Source organism: Juglans microcarpa x Juglans regia, chromosome 1S (genome assembly GCF_004785595.1).
Source record: "Juglans microcarpa x Juglans regia isolate MS1-56 chromosome 1S, Jm3101_v1.0, whole genome shotgun sequence".
Lineage (NCBI taxonomy): Eukaryota > Viridiplantae > Streptophyta > Magnoliopsida > Fagales > Juglandaceae > Juglans > Juglans microcarpa x Juglans regia.
In genome coordinates, this window is record NC_054595.1 from 1,083,151 (window position 1) to 1,107,868 (window position 24,718).

The window sequence follows — 24,718 nt, forward strand, 5'->3', positions numbered from 1 at the left end:
TGTTGGATCATCTATTGAGGGAGAGTCTGGCTCACACGTGAGGGGGCTAGTGAATGAGGTACTCATGGGTTCCAAATTCCATGGAATGTGAATTACTAAACAATGAAAAAACAACAATAACAATTAAAAACTACAATAACTACCTGCAACTTTGCACTTCTATCTTCTCTACGTTGTGCAAGTGCCACATACAATGCTTTGCTGATAACCATTTTGCCATTCATTTCCAAGAGCTACCACAAAGAAAAAACACAGACCAGAAACAATTACGGCAAAAAAAAAACATAATCATTGACCAAAGATACAAAAAGAAAAAGAAAGTACACATGACAAGGAAACGAGCAAAATGAAAATGATTATAGTGAAAATGAATATTGATGTTTGTCGAGAAAGCAACAAATCCTGATCCTCTACTTATACCATTATAGTCACGCAAGACCTATATATATTAAACAAAAAGCAAGAGACAGAGATCAGCTGCAAATACGAAAGAATTGCTCCAACCACGCACATTAATTGCATGTGCATGATGTTGAATTCATTATCAAGTCTAGGGATCGATGCACAATACAAACCTTGCATGAAGTAATCATACTGAATTCTGAGAACAATTCCGTTAGCTTATCATCGGTACTGATGCTATCATCTAGGTTTTTAACAAATAAATTCAGTGCTTCGTTAACATCAACGTTGTCAACCTTCTCCTGCAAGTATTTTTTCTCGATTCCCCCTTTCAAATCAATCTTTCAGATTGTTTCTGGGCATTCTCAACATACTATTCCTTATCTTCAAACTTCTTCCCATTATAGGCCTCAACAGATCGAGTTGCGTCCTCAGAGTCTTCAAAGTTGACAAATCCAAAACGCTTAGAGTTTCCATCTTCATCTCTCATAACAACAACGCTGGTAATAGTTCCAAAATCACCAAAGACTTCCTTCAGCTCTTCCTCAGTAGTTGATTCAGAAATATTTTTCACATAGACATTGTTAAATTTGTTCCTATCTGAAGCATAATCTCTTTCGTACTTACGTAGAAAGGGTCCAACAAAAACTTGTTTGTCATTCAATAGCATGCCATTCAGCTTTCCAATAGCATTTTTAGCAGAATCTTCAGTATCAAATTGTACGTAACCATATCCTTTTGACTGACCCCACTGATTAGTTTCTATCTTGCAAGATAAGATACTCCCGAATGTTGAAAATGTGTCATGCAGTGCTCTGTCGTCAATGGCCTCGTCCAAATTCTTCATAATATATATATATATATATATAGAATACAGACATGATCAAATTGATCAATCGTATTAGTGATAATGAATATACCCATTAAAATTAGCAAGGTGCTAATTAAGTACTGCAACATAAAATAATACATAATTTTGATCCGCTTGCCAATGAGAGGAGTATCATCCAAAGTAGCCAATGCCTGTACCGCTGTGACCAACAATTAACAAAAGTTTTCAAAAACAAAAAAATTATATAATCGACACAGCTTGGATGACTCGTGTAGCAATGTCATGACTTCAGTTTGGATGAGTATTGCTTGATTGAATTAAGTAGTATTATCATTGTTGTGTAGAGATGAGCATGATCTATTCGCGTCCGACATCCACATGTTCGGAATTGAATTAACACGTACAGGCAATTAATGCAGATTTATTGAAGCTGATGTAGTTTTTCAATAAACTCTGTAAATAGTCTAGTTTGTTATATTTAGACTATACTGTTAATTAGCCTATCTTAAAAGTTGTTTTGATTAATGCTATGTTATTTTAAGGTGTCTATATAAACATGTACCCTTGTGTAAATGCAAGTTTTTTGCTAAGATTAGGTGACTAGATGGATATAGATTAGTTGTTAAGTTTGTTGGATGAATGTAAAGTATTTTATCATTATCTATAAACATTTCAATTATGTCAAGAAGTTATTAGATAATGGTTTGGATAAGTCAAGAGTGTGTACAAATGAAGTTCGAAAAGTCAAGAATTATCCAGTTGAAGAAATCTATATCTGCTGAGGAGACTTAGCATCGAGTGTCAACAGACGCGTCAGCACAATTGTTCCCAACAGAGTCCTGTCGTCAGCAGAGTCTTACTGTACCTCAAATTCTTAACAAACTCAATCCATCAGTAGAGTCCTACTACAGATCAAATACTGATCATCAGAATATTTATGATGAAGATTTCGACTGGATGATTATCTTTTTCATCATTTTGTTTCAGAACTTGAGTGTGAGAAAATTTCTTGTTCTTTTTCATCTTTCTCTCATTGAGTGCGTGCTTAATCCATGTTGGAGTTTGATTGATCGAGTTTAGCCACTGGAGTTCCAGGAGAGAAGTCAATAGTTTAAATATTGCCAGAGGTTCTGGCTGCTACTGCGGTAGAGGCAAACGGATCGTTTATCAGGTCAAGTAAAAAAATCAATTAGCAAAGGTTTTGTAATTGAGAATCACTTGTAACTAATTTTCAAATAATAAAATCGATTTTTCTGGATTTGGTTGCTCTGTAGGGTTTTACCTTTAAATGATTTTACCTTTAAAGGGTTTCCCTTTGTAACTAAATTTGGTGTAACACACTTTATTTATTTTATGTATTTGATTGATTATCAAATTATTTTATTATTAATCACTAGCCAATTTGTTGATTGAATTGGTAGAACGTGGTAATACAATATAGGGATATTTGGGTAATTTCAATTGGCATCAGAGTGTGGTTCACTCATTCGAGTGTGATCCATGCCCCTATTGATCATATCATCATTGACAGCCCCACCACACTTTGATGGGAAAAATTATGCATATTAGAAAGTTTGTATGAGCGCTTTCCTTAAATCATTGGATGAACGTGTATGGTATGCAGTTGAACAAGGATGGACTAAACCCGAGACAGTCATTGACGCATGGACAAGAGATGAGATTAAAAACTATAATTGGAATAACATGGACTTAATGCTATTTTTATGGTGGCATTTTTCGAAGAATTTAAAAGAATTTCCATGTGTGAGGTGTGTCTAAAGAAGTTTGGGATATCTTAGAAGTTACGCATGAGAGAACAAGAATTGTAAAAAATTCTAAATTGCAATTACTAACCTCAAAGTTTGAGGAGATTAAAATGCTAGAAGACGAGAGCTTTAATGATTTTTATGCTAAACTTAATGATATTGTAAATTTCAGGTTCAATCTCGACGAGAAGGTGGAAGACTCAAGAGTTGTGAGGAAGATTCTAAAATCTTTTCCAGAAAGATTTTGCCCAAAAGTGACTGACATAAAATGAAAGTAAGGACTTGGATGCAATTAAGGTTGAAGAACTAGTAAGTTCCTTACAAACCTATGAGTCTTCACTTCCTCAAACAAGAAAATGTAAGTCCATTGCTCTAAAAATTGTGAGAGAGGACAGTGAAAATTTTTCTAATGAGGAGAATCTAAACGATGAGGATTTAGCGCTTATTGCAAGAAAATTTAGAAAATTCATGTTTAACAAAAGGACAAATGGAAAGCAAAAACGAGGTAAGGAACTCGTTGTTAAGAAAAATAATTCTAAAAAATGGAATAAAGAGAAATCTGAGAAAAATTATAAGGTTAAGTGCCATGAATGCTCAGGTAATGGTCACATAAAGATTGAATGTCCAAACTTTAAAAAGAATAAAGAAAAATCACTTAATGTCACATTGAGTGACAACTCAAATTCTGAAAATTCTAGTTCAACATCTGAGGATGAAAGTTTATTTATGGCCTTTTCAACTGTTATTAGTGAGATTCCTGAAATTATGTTAACAAAATCTGAAAGTGATGATAATGATAATGACTCGAAGGTAGCTCTAATTGAGACTAATCATGAGCTGAGTTTACAGGAAGCTTATAATGATTTATGTAAAGAGGTGGTTAAGTTGAAAAAGCTAACTAAGAAGCTGTACAACAAGCTCACAGCTGTGGAGAATGAAAAGAATAATATGTCTGAGGCATTAAAAATTTCTTAAGTTGAAGTATCAAGATTGAACACTCAAAGATGAGTACTTGAGAAGGAATTGGAAAAAGTTCAAGAATACAAGAAAAAAACTGAAACTCAAAAATTAGATGAGATGCTGAGCTTTCAAAAATCCAGTGGTGATCGCACAGGATACTCCAAAGCAAAGAACTTCAAGCCTCATCATCCGCCGCCACCTCATCAAAAGGTATTATTTTTGTTAAAGGGAGCCAAGGTGAGGATACTCCAAAGAAAGCTGTGTCAAAATCTAATATTCCAAGAGCCTCTCATTAAAGATCAACATCAAGGAAGCTTAATCGAGATAAGTTTGAAGGTAAGTTTATTTCTACTTGTCATCATTGTGGTATTCTTGACCATATAAGGCCACATTGCTTTAGCTTGAGAAAAGTCTAGAAAAAGAAAGAAAAAGAAAATCTTCAAGAAAGGAAAAGAATTTAGAAAAATTTTGATGACTTAAGTCATCAAATAACTACCATTAGTCGTAAACTTTGTGAACTAGTAGGTTTTTGTCTTCTCAACAAAAAAAAAAAAAAAAATATGCAAAGTGATATGGAAAAGACCAAACTCAAAGCTAAATGAGTGATTAAAGAGGATGACGTGTATTCAGTTGCTCACACAACACTCAAGTCAATGGACAACTGCTTGTGGTACCTGGACATTGCTTGCTCAAGACATATGTCGGGTGATAAAGCTCTATTCAAGAAGATTGAACCCACAAATGGAGGAACCGTGACCTTTGGAGATGGGAGCAAGACCATAGTTGAAGGGAAGTATTGAAATACCTGGACTACCTACTCTTCATAATCTTTTATTTATAAGTGGCCTTAAGGCTAATTTATTTAGCATTAGTCAATTTTGTGATGATGATCTCTTTGTGCAGTTTTCAAAGAATGAATGCAATGTCTATAATCAAGTTGGAGAATGGGTCTTGAAGGACACTAGAACTTCGGACAATTGCTATGGAGTCTCTTCAACATCAAATTTGAGTTGCCATAGAGTTTTATTAGATAAAGCCGAGTTGTGGCATCAACATCTTGGTCACAAGCCATTGGCCTCTTGAGCTACTTCACATGGACTTGATGGGTCCAACACAGATCGGGAGTCTTGGAGGGAAGAAGTATATCATGGTTATTATGGATGACTTTTTTAGATTTACTTGGACCATACTTCTAAAGGAGAAATATGAAGCATTTGACCTTGCTAAGAAGCTTTTCAAGAGACTACAAATAGAGAATGACCTTTCTATCTTTAGAATTCATAGTGATCATGGTAAAGAATTTGAAAACTCTAACTTCTCCTCTTTTTGTGATGAACAGGGCATCCATTAGGAATTCTCTGATCCTATTACTCCACAACAAAATGGAATAGTGGAAAGGAAAAATAGATTTATTCAAGAGATGGCTCAAACGATGTTGAGCAGCAAAAAGATGGTCTTATACTTTTGTTGAGAGGCTATGAGCATGGCAAGCCACATTCTGAATAGAGTTGTCTTTAGACTTGTGACAAAACATACCCCACATAGGTTGTGGAAAAATAAGAAGCCCACTATTAAATATTTTAAAGTTTTCGGCAGCAAATGCTACATCTTGTGTGATCGAGAAAGTTCACATAAATTTGACAGCAAGAGTGATGAAGGGATATTCCTTAAATAACAAAGCCTATAGTCTACAACCTACAACCTACATACAAAAACTGTTATGAAATCTATAAATGTGGTTGTAGATGATGTTTCAACTGAAATGACAAAAATGGAACTTGAAAGCATGAGAGAGTTAGCCTAGGCCACGGAAGAGAATTCTGAAAAGTTGAGTGATGTAGGCCGTGTAGAGCAAAAACCTCCAAACTCTCCTCCTCTAAATGACAAAGAACCCTCCTCGAGGATTAGTCATAATCATCCATGAGAAAATATTCTTGGTGAGCTAGATTAAGGAATGAAATTTAGAAAAAGAGTTCAAAATCAAATTTCTTTTGTGTTATTTATTGCAAGTAGAACCCAAGAAAGTTTAAGAAGGTTTAACTGATGAAAGTTGGGTAAATGCCATGCATGAGAAACTTCATCAATTCGAACTTCATCAATTCACAAGAGTGAAGTATGGTAGTTGATTCCTAGACCTGGAAATTACATATCATTGAAACCAAGTGGATCTTCAAGAACAAGTCCGATGAACATGGCACCATAGTCAAAAACAAAGTAAGACTTGTTGCACAAGGCTACACACAAGTAGAAGGAGTTGATTTTGATGAAACTTTTGCTCATGTTGCACGTTTAAAGTCTATCCGCACATTACTTGCTATAGTTTGTCATCTAAATTTTAAGTTATATCAAATGGATGTTAAGAGTGCATTTTTAAATTGACTATTACAAGAAGAGGTATATGTAGAACAATCTAAAGGATTCATTAATAACCTCTATCTTGATTATGTGTACATGTTAAATAAGGCACTCTATGGATTAAAGCAAGCACCACGAGCTTGGTATGAAAGGTTGACAACTTACTTACTTGAGCACGGCTTTCACTAGAGGATAAGCTGATATGACTCATTTCATAAAAAATCAGGTAAGCAACTTCTCATTGCTCAGATTTATGTAGATGATATTGTTTTTTGAGCAACTCTTGACTCACTCTCCCATGATCCTGCTACTAAAATGAAATCTGAGTTTGAAATAAGCATGATTGTGAGTTAAATTTTATTTTTGGGCATTCAAGTTAAATAAACTAAAGAAGGAACTGTCATCTCACAATCTAAATATGCTAGAGAACTTGTTAAGAAGTTTGGAATGGAAGGAAAGAGTCATGCTCGCATTCCTACGAACATTTCAGTAAAAATTAGCACAGACCCTGCAGGTAAGAACATTGACCCGACACTCTATAAAAGCATGATAAGGAGTTTACTTTATATTACAGCAAGTAGACCCAATATAGCATTCAATGTTGGTGTGTGTGCTAGGTTTCAAGCTAATCCTAAGGAATCATATCTTATTACAGTAAAAAGAATCATTAAATATCTAAGTACAACTGTAGATTATGGGATTTGGCATTCTAAGGACACTAACTTGACACTAGTTAGCTACTCGGATACTGATTAGGCTGGAAATGCAGATGATAGAAAAACCCGTCTGGAGGATGCTCTTATGTAGGTGGAAATCTGGTTGCTTAGATGAGTAAAAAGTAAAATTCCATCTATTTGTCTACAGCTAAAGCCGAGTATATAGCAGCAGGAAGTTGTTGCACACAACTTCTATGGATGAAAAAGATGCTTGAGGACTACGGGTTCTCTCAATATACTATGACAATTTATTGTGATAATTCTAATGCAATTAGTATCTAAAAAAATCTTGTTCAACACTCTAGAACCAAGCATATAGACATTAGGCATCATTTTATTAGAGACTTGGTTGAGTAAGAAATTGTCTTTGGATCATGTGTCCACCGAGTATCAACTGGCTGATTTGTTAACAAAACCTTTAGATAGGTTAAGGTTTGAATTTTTAAGGAAAGTCATTGGTGTGTGTGATATCAAGTGAAAGTTCCACTACTCACTTGTATTTAAATTTCTGCACTTCAATAGGTTAGAACATGCATGTGTTTCTTTTTCTGTTTCACTAGTTTGCTTAGTTAATTTTTTTTTTTTTTCAAATTAGGTGGGTTTCTAGTTGAGTAAGGTGCAAGCTTCATGTGTTTGCCAAGATTTGAGCATTCAGGTCCTCACACAGTCAGCTCCTTGGATTGAAGCAATTTTTCTATTGTGCATCTCACTTTGTGTATGCTAGCCTTATGGTTAAGCAAACAAAGTCACCTTATTATGCACCGTGAGATACCTAACATTGCCCTCATTATCTTTATTAATTCTTAGATTAAGAGATGCTCACAAAAAGGGAGAGTCAATACCTTAAATTGACTAATACTAGTTGAACTTAGTACTAAAAGGAAGAGATCTCCCCTTGCCAAGCATAAAGGGTGATCTCTATAGAAAAAATCAGTGTTTATTCATTGTGGAAAAACACGAACACTTAACACGGATTTGCCCCTCTAAAGTCCTTATAGAAAAAATCGTTATTCAAATTATTGTGGAAAAAAAATGAGCAATACAATAATGGACATGACAAGGGCATAAAAACCTTGTGCTTGGAGGAGGTACTTTTTCAAGTATCTAGGTCCTAGCATAAAATTTTAGTTTTAAGGAAAAAGACCCCCTTAGGAGTATCTACAAGGGAAAAAAAAAAACAAAAACAAAAAGGGGGGGAAGAAAATAAAAGCATGTGTTCCTCACTCACACACTCACGTGAACTTTGATTGATCACCTCATGAGATACAAGCCACCATGATGAAGGCTACAAATGAGAAAGTGCATCTCCTTTTGTGTGTGGATAGTGTGAGTGACATAGTGCTTGGATAAATGCTACACTTGAGGCATGAGCATTGCTTCAATTATTTAAAGTTTTTATTAAGTTTTTTGTGAGACAATAAGTTTTTACCTTCCATTTTCATTTTTTTCATGTTATATATATATATATATATATATATATATATATATATATTTGGTATTATTTAACAAAAAAAGGGGGAGGAGGGGGGGGGGAACAAATTTTTTTAGTCCCAATGGGACTTTGGGACTTAGGCTTTGGGAGCCTTGTTATTTTGGTTAAGTTCCAATGCAGACTTTGTGAAAGGGGCTCGTGCATAGCACGTTATCCCTTAAGTGACTAAAGTCACTAGATAAATACTAAACCCTCACCCCCGATATTCACCCCCATACTTAACCATGGCACTGACACGTCTTGTGCCCTAACCGAACACGATCTTACCCACTTCTCACTATTTTTAGTTGATTGGGAGTCTAATCTCGAAGGAAAAATCATTCTTCACAAGTTCCTCAGTTAAGGTAAGTGTTCCATTCGATTATTTTCTCCCCTTTCTATATTTCTTGGGTTCGGCGCTCACCCATTTGGGAATGTGTTGGATTTTGTTTGAGTTGTGATTTGGGGGTTTATATTTTTTATGGTTGAGGTGTGAATAAATGTAGTAGTGAAGTGGGCCTTCATTATTCGTGTATTGAGGATGGTTTCTGGGTGGGTTCTTGGCTTTTGTCATTCGGGTTCTATGGAATGCCCACTAGGTGTTTGGTTTTATGACTCAACTAGTTTACCTCAGTCATTTGCCCATTATTTGACATGCATCCATACTCCTACATCGGGGCTGTAGATATGCATGGTTGAGATATGTTCAGAGGGGGCTAGGAGGGTCTAATATGAGACTTGTACACTATTTGGATCCTAGCACTTATCCAGTTCTATATTATTTCTTACTTGTACATTGTGTGCTTTTCATTTGAGGTTTAAGGAACGGGCTAAAAGGAAGGTGAGCTCACAGTCCCCCTTGCCTGAAAGTTCATCTAGTGAAAGGGAACCTCCAGTTGAGACTCCTTAAACTGAGGGCACCTCAGCCCCTTCACCTAAGACACCAAAGCCAATCTCTTTTGAGTGATTCACTTCACCAGAAGTTGAAGCAGCATATAAGAGCATATTCTCTCATAAACCAGTATTGGGTGAAAGAGAAGTAAGCATAAATGATTTTCCCTCACCTGATTTTGAGGTCATCAGCCGCATATTTGTGGAGTGAAAATAGGAGAAACTGACACTCCTCTCACCCACTCCATGGGTAGAGGTAGTGCTTGAGTTTTACTCCATCATTACACATTTTAATTTGGATGATCATAGCATTACTTTCACAGTAAGGGGGACTAAGCTTGACATAACTCCATCTGTTATAAGAGAGTTGTATGAACTCCCTGAGGTACCTGGGTATCCATACAAGGGATCGGGGGCTCAAACAAAGGTAGCCATGCGCAACCTTTTTGCTGGCCCCCAAGGCCCAAAGTGGAATCCTAAAGTACATTGGATGCCTCTTCATGTTGTGCTCCCACCATATAGATTGCTGGCCAAGATTATGCTGACGAATCTATGGGCTATCATCGACACACTAAGCTCCATTTGGAGAGGGCACACTTCATGTACACTTTGGCTATGAGAGTCTCTATAGACTTCCCAATGCATGTTATTAACATCATTCATCACTTCCATGTGGAGAAAGAGTTGAGCTTGCCCTTCGGTGGTCTAATCACTAAACTGGCTATGATAGCCAAAGTGGCTCTGAGAGCAAATGAACCCACAATGAAAGTAGTTGATTCAATTTCTGCTTTAAAAGTGATAAGTCAGAAGCTATATTGACTAAGAAAAGACCATAAACCATAGAGTATGCCTCCTCTCCACCCGAGCCTACTATTCATATTTCTAGTGTGCTGGAGCAGATCAATCTTTTGCCTCAAAAGATTGATGCCTTTACTAAAAAGTGGGAAGTAATACAGTCCAAGTTGGAATAGCAAGTTGTGGCCATACGCTCTAATGGTGTCCAAACCAGTGATAGATTGGTCCAGCTGTCCTTGGATGTGCAGCAGGTGATGGAGAGCGTGATGGATTCAGATGCAGAATAACAACTCATTGTCAAATTGCTGACAAGAAATGGGGAGTAAGATAAGGGGAGTAGCAATAGCAAGGGAGCAGACTAAGGGGCAGTAGCAGCAGCCTTCAGCTTAGCTTTCAACTTTAGAACTTCTATGTTTATTTTGAAAAATGTTATATGTTTTCTGATTTTGTTCAAGTTAAGAAACAGTCTATTTTTTTCTATTTTGGTTCAGTTCAGTGACAGTCTATTTAGTTTAATATGTAATTAAACAATGTGATACTTGTCTTTAATATTTGATTTTCATTTATGTGTTGAAAGGTTCTCCATGAGATCATTTGTTGCTGGCTTTTTTTTTTTTTGTTTCAGGTACACACTACATTCATCAATTGAGTATTTTTTCACCAATTCGCCAAAAAGAAATATTGTAAATACAAGTTTTTGGTTAGGACTAGGTGACTAGATGAATATAGATTAGTTGTTACGTTTGTTGGATGAATGTAGAATATTTTATCCTTATCTATAAACATTTGAATTATGTCAAGAAGTTATCAGATAATGGTTTGGATAAGTCAAGAGTGTGAACAACTAAAGTTCAAAAATTCATGAATTATCCAGTTGAAGAAATCTATATCTGCTGAGAAGACTTAGTACCGAGTATCAACAAACGCGTCAACACAATTGTTCCCAGCAGAGTCCTTCCGTCAGCAAAGTCCTACTGCAGATCAAATACTGATCAAAATATTTATGATGAAGATTTTGACTGGATGATTATCTTTTTAATCATTTTGTTTCAGAACTTGGAGAGATTGGAGAGTGATCCAAGTGCTTAAGTATGAAAAAATTCTTTTGAGAATTTTCTAGTTCTTTTTCCTCTTTCTCTCATCGAGTGTGTGCTTACTCCATGTTGGAGTTTGATTGATCGAGTTTAGCCACTAAAGTTCCAGGAGAGAAGTCAATAGTTTGAAGATCGCAAAAGGTTCTGGCTGCTACTGCGACAGAGGCAAACAAGTCATTTGTCTAGTCAAGTAAAAGAGTCAATTAGTAAAAGTTTTGTAATTGAGAATTACTTATAACTAATTTTCAAATAATAAAATTGATTTTTCTAGGTTTGGCTGCCTCGTAGGGTTTTACCTTTAAAGAGTTCTTTAAAAGGTTTCCCTTCATAATTAAATTTTGTGTAATGCACTTTTTTTACTTTATGTATTTGATTGATTATCAAATTATTTTATTATTGATCACTAACCAATTTATTGATTGAATTGGTAGAATGTGGTAATACAATACATGGGTACTTGGGTAATTTCACATTGGAAGTGTAGAGGGTAAAACATTAAGAATCAATCAAACAGGTCGTTGATTGATGTTTCTCCTTGCAAATCTCTGTTTTTCTTATTGTTTTCTAACAATTGGTATCAAAGCGACTTCGATCTGTGAAGGGCGTTATGGCAGCTTTTGGTTCTTCTACCACAGTTCCTATATTTGGTGGTGAGAATTATGATTATTAGAGTATCAAGGTGAAGACTCTTCATGTCACTTGATCTTTGGGATGTTATTGAAAGTGGAGTCTCTGCTTTAGCAGAAGGCACTTCAGAATCAACCCAAAACAAGATTGATAAGCAAAGAGATGCTAAATCCTTGTTTACTCTGCAGCAGGCTGTCAGTGAATCAATCTTCCCGAGATTGATGAGAGCAACAACCTCAAAGTAGGCCTGGGAGATTCTGCAGTAGGAGTTTCAAGGAAATACTAAAGTTAAGACAATCAAGCTTCAAGGTATGAGAAGAGAACTTGAAAATCTCAAAATGAAGGAATTTGAGAATGCAAAAGACTATTGCTTCAGACTCATTGAGGTTGTAAATCAGATGCGTATTTATGGTGAAAAGGTAACTGATGTAAGAATTGTCCAGAAGATCTTGATCAGCTTGATAGAAAAATATGATCATGTGGTTGTTGCAATCGAAGAATCTAGGGATCTTTCAACCTTAACTGTTACTGAGTTGATGGGATCATTATGAACAAAGAATTGACAGGAGTGAAGTCTCTCTAGAAAATGCATTCCAACTGAAATTTAATCTGAAAAACCAAAAATAAAAAGATTCCAAGAAGAAGTCCAAAGGCACACCAAAAGAAGGAGAATGTTCTCAGAAAAAGGAACTTCAAAAGGAGAATTTCCACCTTGTGGTGTCTGCAAGAAGACCAATCATTTGAAAAATGATTGTTTTCATCTTGGAAAGCCTCAGTGTACAAACTGTAAGAAGTTTGGCCATGTAGAGAAGGATTGTTGGTTCAAAAACAAGAATCGATAGGCCAATTATACAGAAGACAAGGAGGAGCACTTGTTCTTTGCATGTCAAGCCGCTGTTGAACAAGAGAGTAAAGAATTGCTTCTAGACAGTGGGTGCAGCAACCATATGACTTCAGATGAATGTATGTTTTCAAAAATTGATAGGTCTGTCAATGTGAAGGTCAAATTGGGAAATGGTGAATTGGTGGAAGCAAAAGGAAAAGAAAATTACCATGGAAACCAAGAAAGGAACCAGATTCATCAAGGATGTTCTATTTGTTCCAAGTCTCAATCAAAGTCTTAAGTGTTGGTCAAATGATGTAGAATGGGTAATCTCTACACTTTGAAGGGGAGTTATGCACCATTTATGATCTGAAGCACAATAATCAAGAAGTGGTTGAAGTGGAAATGGGAAATTGCAGGAATTTTCTTATTCATTGGCACTGCCCAAAAGCTATGATGGCTAAATTTGATGATACAACTCTTTGGCATCAAAGGTTTGGACATTACAACCTTAATGCACTGAGATTGTTGAATCAAAAGGACATGATAAGAGACTTACCTCTCTTAGACCTGAATGTGCCTGTATGTGAAGGGTGTATGCTAGAAAAACAACATAGACAATCTTTTCCTACAGGAAAAGCTTGGAGGGCAAAAAAATTTTTGGAGTTTGTTCATACTGATGAATGTGGCCCAATGAGAATGCCTTTTCAAAGCCAAAACAAGTATTTCATCTTGTTTATAGATGATTATTCGAGGATGACATGGGTTTATTTTTTCAAAAAAAAATCTGAAGTTTTTGAGATTTTCAAAACGTACAAGCTATTGGTTGAAAATCAAAGTGGGTGCAAGATCAAGACTTTGAGAAGTGATAGAGGTATTGAATATAACTCAAGAAAGTTTGATAAATTCTGTGAAAAAGAGGGAATGGAACATCAATTAACAGTAGCTTATTCTCCATAGCAAAAATGGAGTTTCTGAGAAAAAAAAATAGGATAGTAATGGAGATGACCATGTCAATGTTGTTGGAGAAAGTAAGGGTGCAAATGGTCCGGTCCGGTCCGGCGATGGACCGAATATTTTAGGTCCATCATTTTTCCGGACCGGACCGGACTGAACACCTATAGGGATAGGACCGAACCGATGGTCCAACCTATTTTTTTTTTAAATAGTTAATAAAAAATTATTTAAAATACTAAATTAAATTAAGTGACTTATTAATGTGGATTATGTAACAAATTCAATAAAAAAATATTTTATATAGTCAATGATAATAAATTAGATGAAAATTATATTATTAATTTATATAATTACTATATAATTAACTAATTGATATTATATATTAGTTAATTCATAGAATATTAACAAGTGATAATAATATATTTAAAATTTTATATTTTAATAGTGATAGGTTAGATGAAGATATATATAAAATATTGCTAATTTATAGAATATTAACAAGTATTAATAACATATTTAAAATTTTATATTGTTAATTGTACAATTATTATATAAATAATATATATATATTTTTTTTCATTCGGTCCGGTCCGGTCCTGAAAAACCCTGGACCGTGGACCGGACCGAAACTTTTCGGACCTCTAAAACGTGGACCGAGACCGACGGTCTCAGTCTTGGTCCGGTCCGATCCGGTCCAGATAGAAACGATCGGTCCAGTCAGTCCGTTTGGTCTGACCGGACCGTTTATCACCCCTAACTACAAGTCATTTGAAGGTTTTTGGCTGCATTTGCTATATTCATGTTCCTTCATAGAAAAGACACAAGCTTGAAGGAAAATCTGAGAAAATAGTTTTTCTTGGATATAGCACTCAATGAAAAAATGCAAAGCAAGGCTTGTTGCTAAAAGCTATTCACAACAGCCAGGAATTGATTACAACAAAACCTTTGCACCAGTTGCTCAGTTAGCACAATCCAAACTCTTGTTACACTTGCAGCTCAGAAAAGTTGGAAGATTTTTCAACTTGATGTCAAGTTAGTATTTCTCAATGGTATTCTAGAAGAAGTCTATGTTGATCAACCTGAGTGCTTTATAAGGGAAGAAGGTAAAGTTCTTCGATTGAAAAAGGCTCTATATGGGCTCAAACAGGCACCCTGAGCCTAGTACGGAAAAATAGATGGCTATTTCAATAATCAAGGCTTCAGTAGGAGCATGAGTGAACCTACACTCTATGTGAAATTCAAGGGTAAAGCTCTACTTATAGTTTCATTGTATGTTGACGATCTGATCTTCACTAGAAATAATCCAGAAATGATTGAAGAGTTCAAGCAAGATATGATGAAACCTTTGAAATGAGTGACTTGGGGCTAATGCATTACTTTCTTGGAATGGAAGTTTGTCAAGAATGAGGCATCTTCATATCACAGAGAAAGTATGCAGAAGACTTATTGAAGAAATTCAAAATGTTAGGATGCAAAACAGTGACAACACCTTTGGTTGCAAATGAAATGCTGAAAAAGGAAGATGGGGTAAAGAAAGCAGATGTTGCAGCTTACAGGAGTTTGGTTGGCAGTTTGCTATACTTTACTGCCACTTATCCTGACATTATGTATTCTACTAGTTTGTTGTCCAAGTTTATGCAGAGTCCAAACCAAGTTCATTTTGGTGCTGCTAAAAGAGTTCTTAGATATGTGCAGGGTACTATGGATTTTGGCATATGGTTCAAGTTATGTTCCCACTCAAAATTAATTGGCTTTATTGATAGTGATTGGGCTGGCTCAATTAATGACATGAGAAGCACTTCAGGATATTGTTTTAATCTGGGATCAAGAATGTTTTCTTGGGGATCAAAGAAGCAAGCTACTGTTGCTCAATCAACTGCAGAAGTTGAGTATGTTGCAGCTACTGGAGCTATAAATCAAGCTATTTGGTTGAACAGAATTCTTGAAGACATGGGAGAAAAATAGCAAGGTCCACTGGAGATTTATTGTGATAATAAATCTACCATTGCTATGGCTAAGAATCCAGTTCATCATATTCGAACTAAACTCATTGCAATCAAGTACCATTTCTTAAGAGAAGTTGAACTCAAATTCTGAAGCTCTGAAGAACAAGTTACAGATATTTTCACAAAAGCTCTTCCTAGAGACAAGTTTCAGTTCCTAAGAATGATGCTTGGAGTTTCAGAAAAATACATCAAGGAGGAGTATTGAAGCTGATGCAGTTTTTCAATAAACTCTATTAATAGTCTAGTTTGTTATATTTCTTTTGATTAATGCTATGTTATTTACAAGGTGTCTATAAAAACCTGTACCCTTGGAAGTGTAAAGGGTAGAACATTAAGAATCAATCAAACAGGTCGTTAATTGAAGTTTCTCCTTGTAAATCTCTGTTTTTCTTCTTGTTTTCTAACAAGGTTGCAATCTATGAAAATTCCAAGCAAACATGAAACGTTTTACTTATGGCGGTCGAGTTGATCTGAAGCATGCAGATTGGAGCCATTCAATACATCTCAAAACCGAACTCTGTACGTAGATTGTAAAATTAAAACATCAATCAAAGTTAACTTAAATGAGGAAAAAATCTCCACTAGTTTCAGAAACTTGGATAGATATATTCCTGCGTACGTACCAGCAGATCATCATAACATGCAAATTCCAATCAGTTTAAAACTAAAAGTAAGAAGAAAAAAAAAGGAACAATTACCGTCTTGGTTGTGGCAGTATTTGACGTAAACGTAGCCGAGAGAGCTCCCGGAGCTCAAGTCCCTCTCGACCCAGACCGAATCCAGCATACCCACAAACATAAACAAGTCGTAGAGGTGCGCGTTGGATACCTTCTGGTCAAGATTTTCGACGTACAAAAACGTCTGCCGGTACGGCCCGTCCACTCCGTTGCTGACCACGCCGTTTGAAACGGGAGGTTGCACCGCCTGATCTTCTTGATCATCATGTACCTGAGCCATATATTCCGTAAATTCTCCCAATAATCTGTGTCTTGCTCTTATATATCAACGGTGGAATTAGCTTTATTAATTCCGCTGGTACTTAATGATCATGTATTTGTGTTTGGCTATTTTCGTTTGCGTTTATTTATTTATTTATTTTTGTCGTCACTCTTAGTACATGCATGCCTCGTAAATAGCGTTCCTCCTGAGGCTATAGCGACTGAATTGTTCTTTCATGCATATCATTCTTTGCGCCACAGCTCTAATACTATATTCTGATGTCTTTTGGCTCATAGTTTTCTCAGCCACCTCTGCAGTTTCTGATGTCTTTATATAATTTATTCGCGATTATGAATTGCTTAATTTGCAGCCTATCTTCTTCTTAACTAAGTAATAACCAACCTTGACTGAAGTAGTAGTACTATATATATAAAATCCTAAGTTTGTTTAGAGAAGCTAAAGCATGACTTTGGTACAAGGCTTTTTAGGTTCAACTAGGTGGATGTTTTGATGTATTAGGATCGATGTGTTTAATTAATGTCGGAATCACCTGTACTTTTAAGCTAACTGACTGATTTATAGTGTTTTTGTGAGTGCAATTTTTTTTTTTAAATGATAATTGATCCAACAACTATACAAGTGAAATGACAATTCATATATTGCGTAGAGGAATGTTATACATCAGTCACTATTCATTCTCACACCACATTTATAACTTTTTCAAAAGATGTGAGTTTTTTATAAGAAGTGAAGTATGGGGTAAAGTGAATAATAATTAATGAGAAGAATTTTCCATTGGATACACCACCTCCAAAGTAGGGGCAGATCCTCATTGCAACTCTCAAGAGAAGCACAGATTCGTCGTCACCGTCAAAAGAATCTTTCAGATGCCGAGGAAAACAGTTCGAACAACCCTGCTGGAATGCACTGTGAAAACACATGGTAATTAACAAGGGCAAGACATGTTAATCCAATGGACTATTTTCTTCAATCAAGCTTGATCGGCTGCGCGATGTTGTGAGCATCGTTATGCAGTTGGTTTTGATAGTATCTTTCATAATGATGGTGGCGCATTCATTGCTTTTGGGCCCAAAATAATAGCATCTTTCACAAAGCAGACAACAATGTGAAAACACGATCCCAAAACTCGAGAAACATACATGCACGGTTCAATGCCACTCTAAGCCACCATACATGTAAGGTTCAATGCCGATTAAATTCAGGTTCTATTCTTAAGAAACTCTGCGTTTAACAGCTTGAAAGACAATAACTTATTTTTTAACTCTAGAACTAATAAAGCCTGGCCAGGCTACCCCACCTACAAAACTCAAGAAACAAGGGTGTCACTTAGCGACAGTGAGGCCATCTGATCATTTGGAGTATTTAATTGCTGCTGCTGATTTACATTCCTCAACACCTCCATGGCCTCAGCAACCTTCACTTTCAAGGCCTCTGGTGATTCCAGTAAATGCAAAACCTCAGTCTGGTCCATCTCCAGTAGCATGCCAGTCACCTTTGCAGCATTTTCATGTTCCAACTGGTCCACCAGTGGGTATAAATTTTCACCCAGCAACTATGCAGCAAAAAAATTAATACATAGATTATGGCTTGAGTGAATGGTGACTTATACAATAATAATGTTTTAAAAATCAGGTTTGAGACATAATATGTAAATAATAGGAAGTATTTTCATCACAAGAAAAATTAATCAGGTAACATGGTACCGACCAAATATGCATTTCTACAGATGCATTGAACTCAGAAAGGCAAACTTACAGTCCTCTGCTTCTCGGGTGTTGCATTAGCAAGTGCAGTGGCCAAAGCCCCAGTTGCCATAGGTTGTGAAAATGTACCATCTCTAAATGGCATTCCACCCATGTCATATGGAGTAGAGAGCATGCCCCCAGAAACACCAGCAAAGGAAGCATCAGGCATGTTACGACCAGGAGGGTAACGATAGGCCCGTCCCCTAGGAAGCATCTGTTACCAAGCATCAAGAAGAAAAATAAAAAAAATGTTCTCACTACATAGTTTCAATATAGATTCTTTCAAAAGAAATTAGAAACTAGAACAACTAAATGACAGATTACTACCCCACCTGTGGCTGCATTAGTGGGAGTGCTTGCTGATTTGGTTGGCTTGTCCCTGCTCCAGACCGTCTGCCACCTGGACGCTGGCTCTGCTGACCTGGTTGGACCATTGGGACAAAAAAGTTTGGCCTCATCCCAGGAACTAATTGCTGCTGATACCCAAATCCAGGCTGACATATTTACAGTAAGAAGATCAGTTGCTGAGATTTAGGAATATCATAAGTGATGATCGAGATCACCAATTCGTTCTCCTAGTTTCAGAAAGCAACATCAACCTCTGTAGATGTATAATGATAATGTAACCAGGACGTGTCTCAAACTCATAGAACAATGTAAAGATGTAGGGAGAGAGGGAAAGCATGGTCAAGGAACAATTGTCTCCATATTTTTTTTATAACTAACAATAGTCTCGATATAAGAAGGTTGAGGCTTATTTACACCATTATACATACATATACGTATATATAAAGCACAGAGGATTACTTATGGGAGTACCGCTGCAGCAGTTTAAGGAAAAAAAAAACCTAACATTCGTTTCATGCAAATAGGCCAATCTTAAATTCTGGCTGTACGATGCAATAGTAATACATTGTGGTAACTAAATGACTTCTGATATGCAATGTAAAGAGTCAAAACTTCCAGAGCTGTTTAATGAATATAATTAAGAAGAATGCTATAAATCAGCCACTATTCACTCCCAAACCCCACACCTACCGTTTTCATAAGGTGTGGGGGTGTTTTTCATAGGATGTGCGGTGTGGGGTATGGAGTAGTGAATAGTGGTTGATGAGAAGAATTTTTCTATAATTAAACTGACATAGAACAGAGTGATAATATAATCAACTAGTAATAAGCAAGCAGACAATACTTTGAAGAGAAAATAGGTCTGACAATTTTCCAGTCTAAACATAGAACCAGATTGGAACATATGAAGGGGGCAATTAGCTGAGAAAAAAAACAATTACTTGTGGAGGGATGATAGCAGGAGGGCCTTGACCATAGAATAGTTGCTGTCCAAGACCTGGTGCCCCCGGGGGATACAAGGGCATTCGAGGGGCCACCGGAATTGCCATTCCAGCAGGACGAATTTGTGAAAACTGTTCCTGAAAAGAGGAAAATAACATAATTTTCATATTAAAACTTAAAAGTACATTATGGCTACATGAAAGACAAGTGCCATGAACACTGATCATTTGCGATTCAAAAACCATACAGCAAAAGGGGTAGCCTAGCGATAGAGAGCATCTATGGTTAGGATTTAGTGTAAAGTCTAGCTTTACACTCTAATAAAATATTCTTTTATTTTTTTCTAAAAAAACTGAGACGCGCAAGATTACAAAAATCAACAAATTTTAAAAGAAAAATCTATACCATCTAAAGGGGTTGTCTGGCCACCCAAGGGGTGGTTCTGAAGATCTTTTTTTTATTTATTTTTTATTTTATTTTAAATATAAATCATATGGTGTGGCAGTGTTTTGTTATTCTCCCATAAAAAAGCCAATATGTCAGCTCTTTATTAGAGAGTGCAAAGGACCTGGCTTACAATGGGTCGTGATTGAAGTCATTTTCCTCCCCAAAAAATAAATACAAATCTTTGTCACACCCCTTCCACTCTACCTATCTAAAAAAGGGCACAACATTTTTGTAAGAGCTCTACAAGCTAGTGCCATTAACATTATTTAAGTTTGTCAAATATCCCCCAATGACTTTTTACTACTATAGCTCCTGAGGCTCGATTAATATTCTACATGGAATGTGAGTTACCAAACAATCAATAACAACAATAAAAATTGAGAATAAAATTAACTACCTGCAACTTTGCTCTTCTATCTTCTCTACGTTGTGCAAGTGCCACATACAGTGGTTTGCTGGAAACCATTTTACCATTCATCTCCGAGAGCTACAACCAAATAAAGCAGAGGAAAAAAAAAATATCGTTAACAAAAAAAAAATACAAGAAAAAACTGGAAACAAAAGCAAAAGAAAATGATAATAAGTGAATATGCGGGATTATCAGCAATATCAACTCACAGCTCGAGACGATTCTTCAGCATTTGAGAAAGCAATAAATCCCGATCCTCTACTTATACCATTAGGGTCACACATGACCTATTAAACAAAACACAAGGGCAGAGATCAGCTACAAATACCAAAGAAGAATGCCAACCACATTAAACATGTTGAATAAAAATTCTGAGACAATACAAACCTTGCATGAAGTAATTGTACCAAATTCTGAGAACAATTCCCTTAGCTTATCATCAGTGATGCTATCATCTAGATTTTTAACATATAAATTCAGTCCTTCATATTTGTCAACCTTCTCCTTCAAATTTTGCTCACTTCCCCCTTTCAATTCAATCTCTCTTTCAGATTTTTTCTGGGCTTTCCCAACATACCACTCCTTATCTTCAATCTTCTTTCCATTAAGGGCCTCAACAGATCGAGCTGCATCATCAGAGTTTTCAAAGTTGACAAATCCAAAACACTTAGATTTTCCATCTCCATCTCTCATAACTACAACGCTGGTAATAGTTCCAAAATCACCAAAGATTTCCTTCAACTCTTCCTCAGTAGTTGATTCAGAAAAGTTTTTCACATAGACATTGTTGAATTTGTTCCTATCTGAAGTAGAATCTCTTTCCTGCTTGCGCAGAAAGGGTCCAACAAAAACTTGTTTGTCATTCAATAGCATACCATTCAGCTTTTCAATAGCATTTTTAGCAGAATCTTCATTATCAAATTGTACATAACCATATCCTTTTGACTGACCCGACTGATCAGTTTCTATCTTGCAAGATAAGATATTCCCAAATGTTGAAAATGTCTCTTGCAGTGCTTTGTTATCAATGGCCTTGTCCAAATTCTTCATAAAAAAAATATAAAATCCAGACATCAGATTTAATTTTTGATACGTTAGACATCAGACCCAATCATATAGAGATAATGAATATATCCATTAATTTTTCTTTAATTTTGATAAGTGAGATAATGAATATATCCATCAAAATTAGCAGTTTGCCAAGTACATAACGACCAAAATCATAAAAATCAAAGTACCTTAATAAATATATTCCCTGCCCCACTTTTACGAATGCTAGGGTCGCGATAAGAATACATAATTCTGATTGGCTTGCCATTGAGAGGAGTAAAATTCAAAGCATCCAAGGCCCGTGCCGCTGTGAACAACACCAAAAATTTATAAAAAATGAAAAATAATCGGTACACTAATTGTAAAGCCAACCCTGATTAGTTGATAAAAAAAGTTCATCGAGCAATTTCACTTCAGTTTGGATGACTGGTTAGTTGAAGTGAGTAGGGTTGGCTTGAGATGAGCTTCTATTCACGTTCGACATCTACATGTTCGGAACTGGACTGATAGAGGCAACGCAGATTACACTGTTTTAAATCGAGGCAAACATGAAACGTTTAACTTACGGCGCCCGAGTTCTGAAGGAGATTGGTGCCATTCAATACATCTCATAACCGAACTCCACAGATTGTACAATTAAAACATCAAATTTCATTTCAGCAAAAATTATCATCTAATGTCAGAAACTGAAACAGATTCCTATACAGGAAAAACCCTCATCTAATGTCAGAAACTTAAATAGATCCTACGAGATCATAACAAATTTCAATCAGTTAAATTAAAGAAAAAGGACCAACCTTCTTGAGGGTTGCTGTAATTGACGTAACCATAGCCGAGAGAGCGTCGGGAGCTCAAGTCCCTACAGACCCGGACCGAAACCACCAGACCCACTTGACTAAACACGTCGAAGAGGTGCGTGTCAGTCACGTTCTGGTCAAGATCTCCGACGTACAATGACGTCGACACGAACTGGCCCACTCCGTTGCTGACCACGCCGTTTGAAACCGGAGGCTGCGCCTGAACTTGTACCTGAGCCATTCCGTAAATTCTCCCAAAAATCTCTGCCCCCTTCTTTTTTTTTCTCGATAATTTTGGTTAAATTATCGCAATTTGTGTGTTTTTTTTTTTCTTAGCGAATAAGGAGGATAAAGTAGTCGGAGAGACACGACGACGCACGGGGTGACAGAGACGACGAAAATGGCGTAAGAAAGTAAAAGGAGAGGGCAGGGAAGCAATGGCGGCACCGCACCGAATTGTGTTAGAAATGGACTAGCTTTTATACACGGACAAAGGCACACACCCAGTAGAAGAGTGAGTGCCACCAAACCCTAGCTAAATCTTAGCTCGGCAATATAAACTACGAAATAGAGATTAGATTATACGATATAATTTTAAATGAGTTAAATAAAATATTATTTTTTAATATTATTATTATTTTAAAATTTTAAAAAGTTGAATTATATATTATATTTTGTGTAAAAATTTAAAGTTTCGTTTGTTTTCACAACTCTTCTCAACTCATCTCATCTAATCATTATAACTTTTTCCAAATTCTCATACAAAATAAATTAAACAATTCATCTTTTTCAAATCTCAAACTAAAAATAATATTAAAAATATATTCTAACAATATTTTATTCAACTTTTAACTTTAATCTCAACTCATCTCATCTCATTTCATCTACAAAAACAAACAAGATCTAAAAAAAGTTATAAAAATGAGATGAAGTGAGGTGAAATGATTTTTGTGTTGGAAAATGTTATGTTTATCACTGGTAATTTTTTATTTTTAGTTTTTTTTACTTCATCATTAAATAAATATTTTTTAATAATATTGTGAATTTTTTAAAAAAAATATTAAAAAAATCATATAAAAAATATATAAATTAAAATAAAAAACATATAATGCATTAGCAGGAGCCCCCAGCAGGAGCTCCCAGCGGTGGGTTGGCGTAGACCCACCCTTCTGTGTTTGAGCTGTAATCTAATAAATCAACAATTTTGCTAGGTACAGTCACAGTATATGCAAGCGGCAAATAAACGTGAGAAATAAAAAAGTAAAAAGGACAAAAGTAAACCAGACCTCTCTCTTTCTCTTTCTTATTTTCCAAAAACTTTTCTTTCTTCTTCAGTTTCTTCTTTCTCATCTCTCTTTTTTTCCTTTTTTATTTTTCCTATGATCAATTATTTTGTGGTTGGTTCTGTGTTTTTTGTCCAAGATGTTTGAATAGATCCATTTGTTAGATAAGTTATTTTTTTCCCTTCTTCATACACTAGTCCGTTATCCATATACAGATTTTATTTCAAGCATCTCTCTCTCTCTCAAAGCAAAATTTTCATTCTTCCCATTATTCTTATTATTATTTGTCGGATGTTGATTCTGTGTGTATGTTGTGGGTTAACAACTTATCCCCAAAGTATGAAAAAGAAGAAAGAAAAATATTAATTTAAATTTGTTTAGAATGGTGATGGTCTCCAATCCCATAGAGAACAGTCTATCAAAAAAAAGAAGTGGATGATGAAAAAAGTAGTGGAGAGAGAGAGGAAGAAAGCGAGCAGATGAAAAAATAAGTATGAGGAAGAAAAGAAAAGAGTGGAACCCAACTGTCAGACGATTGCATTTCGACTGCACACACCAATTGTATATAGAGTTCTTCTTTTTCATCTGCTAGCTTTCTTCCTCTCTCTTTCTCTCCATTGTTTTTTTCATCTGCTCGCTTTATCTCTCTCTCTCTCTCCCTCCACTGCTTTTTTCATTCTCCACTTCTTTTTTCTAATGGCCTGTTCTCTATGGGATTGGAGACCACCACCATTCTAAACAAATTTCAATTACTGTTTTTCTTTCTTCTTTTTCATGCTTTGGCGATAAGTTGTTAACCCACAACATACACACTGAATCAACATCCTACAAATAAAAATAAGAATAATGGGAAGAATGAAAATTTTGCTTTGAGAGAGAGAGAGAGATGCTTGAGATAAAATTTGTATATGGATAACGGACTAGTATATGAAGAAGGAAAAAAAATAACTTATCCAACAAATGGATCTATTCAAAAATCTTGGACAAAAAACACAAAACCAGCCACAAAATAATTGATCCTAAGAAGACAAAAAAAAAAGGA

General features: G+C 35.8%; 1 protein-coding gene and 1 pseudogene across 1 annotated transcript; both read right to left on the reverse strand.

Moving 5' to 3' along the window:
• Window positions 1–385: 385 nt before the first annotated feature.
• Window positions 386–16,738, reverse strand: LOC121246491 (annotated as a pseudogene).
• Window positions 16,739–17,781: 1,043 nt separating this feature from the next.
• On the reverse strand, window positions 17,782–22,945 carry LOC121246264 (polyadenylate-binding protein 2-like). The gene is made up of 9 exons (XM_041144372.1): window positions 22,394–22,945; window positions 21,785–21,903; window positions 20,934–21,590; window positions 20,756–20,833; window positions 20,535–20,624; window positions 19,690–19,827; window positions 18,733–18,894; window positions 18,411–18,614; window positions 17,782–18,207 (listed from the first exon to the last, which is right to left on the reverse strand). Exons 1-9 carry the CDS (start codon window positions 22,632–22,634, stop codon window positions 17,962–17,964), a joined length of 1,935 nt encoding a protein of 644 aa, XP_041000306.1. The 5' UTR covers window positions 22,635–22,945; the 3' UTR covers window positions 17,782–17,961.
• Between the last annotated feature and the right edge of the window lie 1,773 nt (window positions 22,946–24,718).

Excerpts from the sequence above, each read along its gene's own strand:
- LOC121246264 (XM_041144372.1), bottom strand. The coding sequence starts at position 22,634 with ATGGCTCAGGTACAAGTTCAGGCGCAGCCTCCGGTTTCAAACGGCGTG. Across the intron at positions 18,895-19,689 it reads CTGCTATCATCCCTCCACAA|CCTGGATTTGGGTATCAGCA; the intron begins GTAATTGTTTTT and ends TAAATATGTCAG. Across the intron at positions 18,208-18,410 it reads CACCCGAGAAGCAGAGGACT|TTGCTGGGTGAAAATTTATA; the intron begins GTAAGTTTGCCT and ends TTTGCTGCATAG.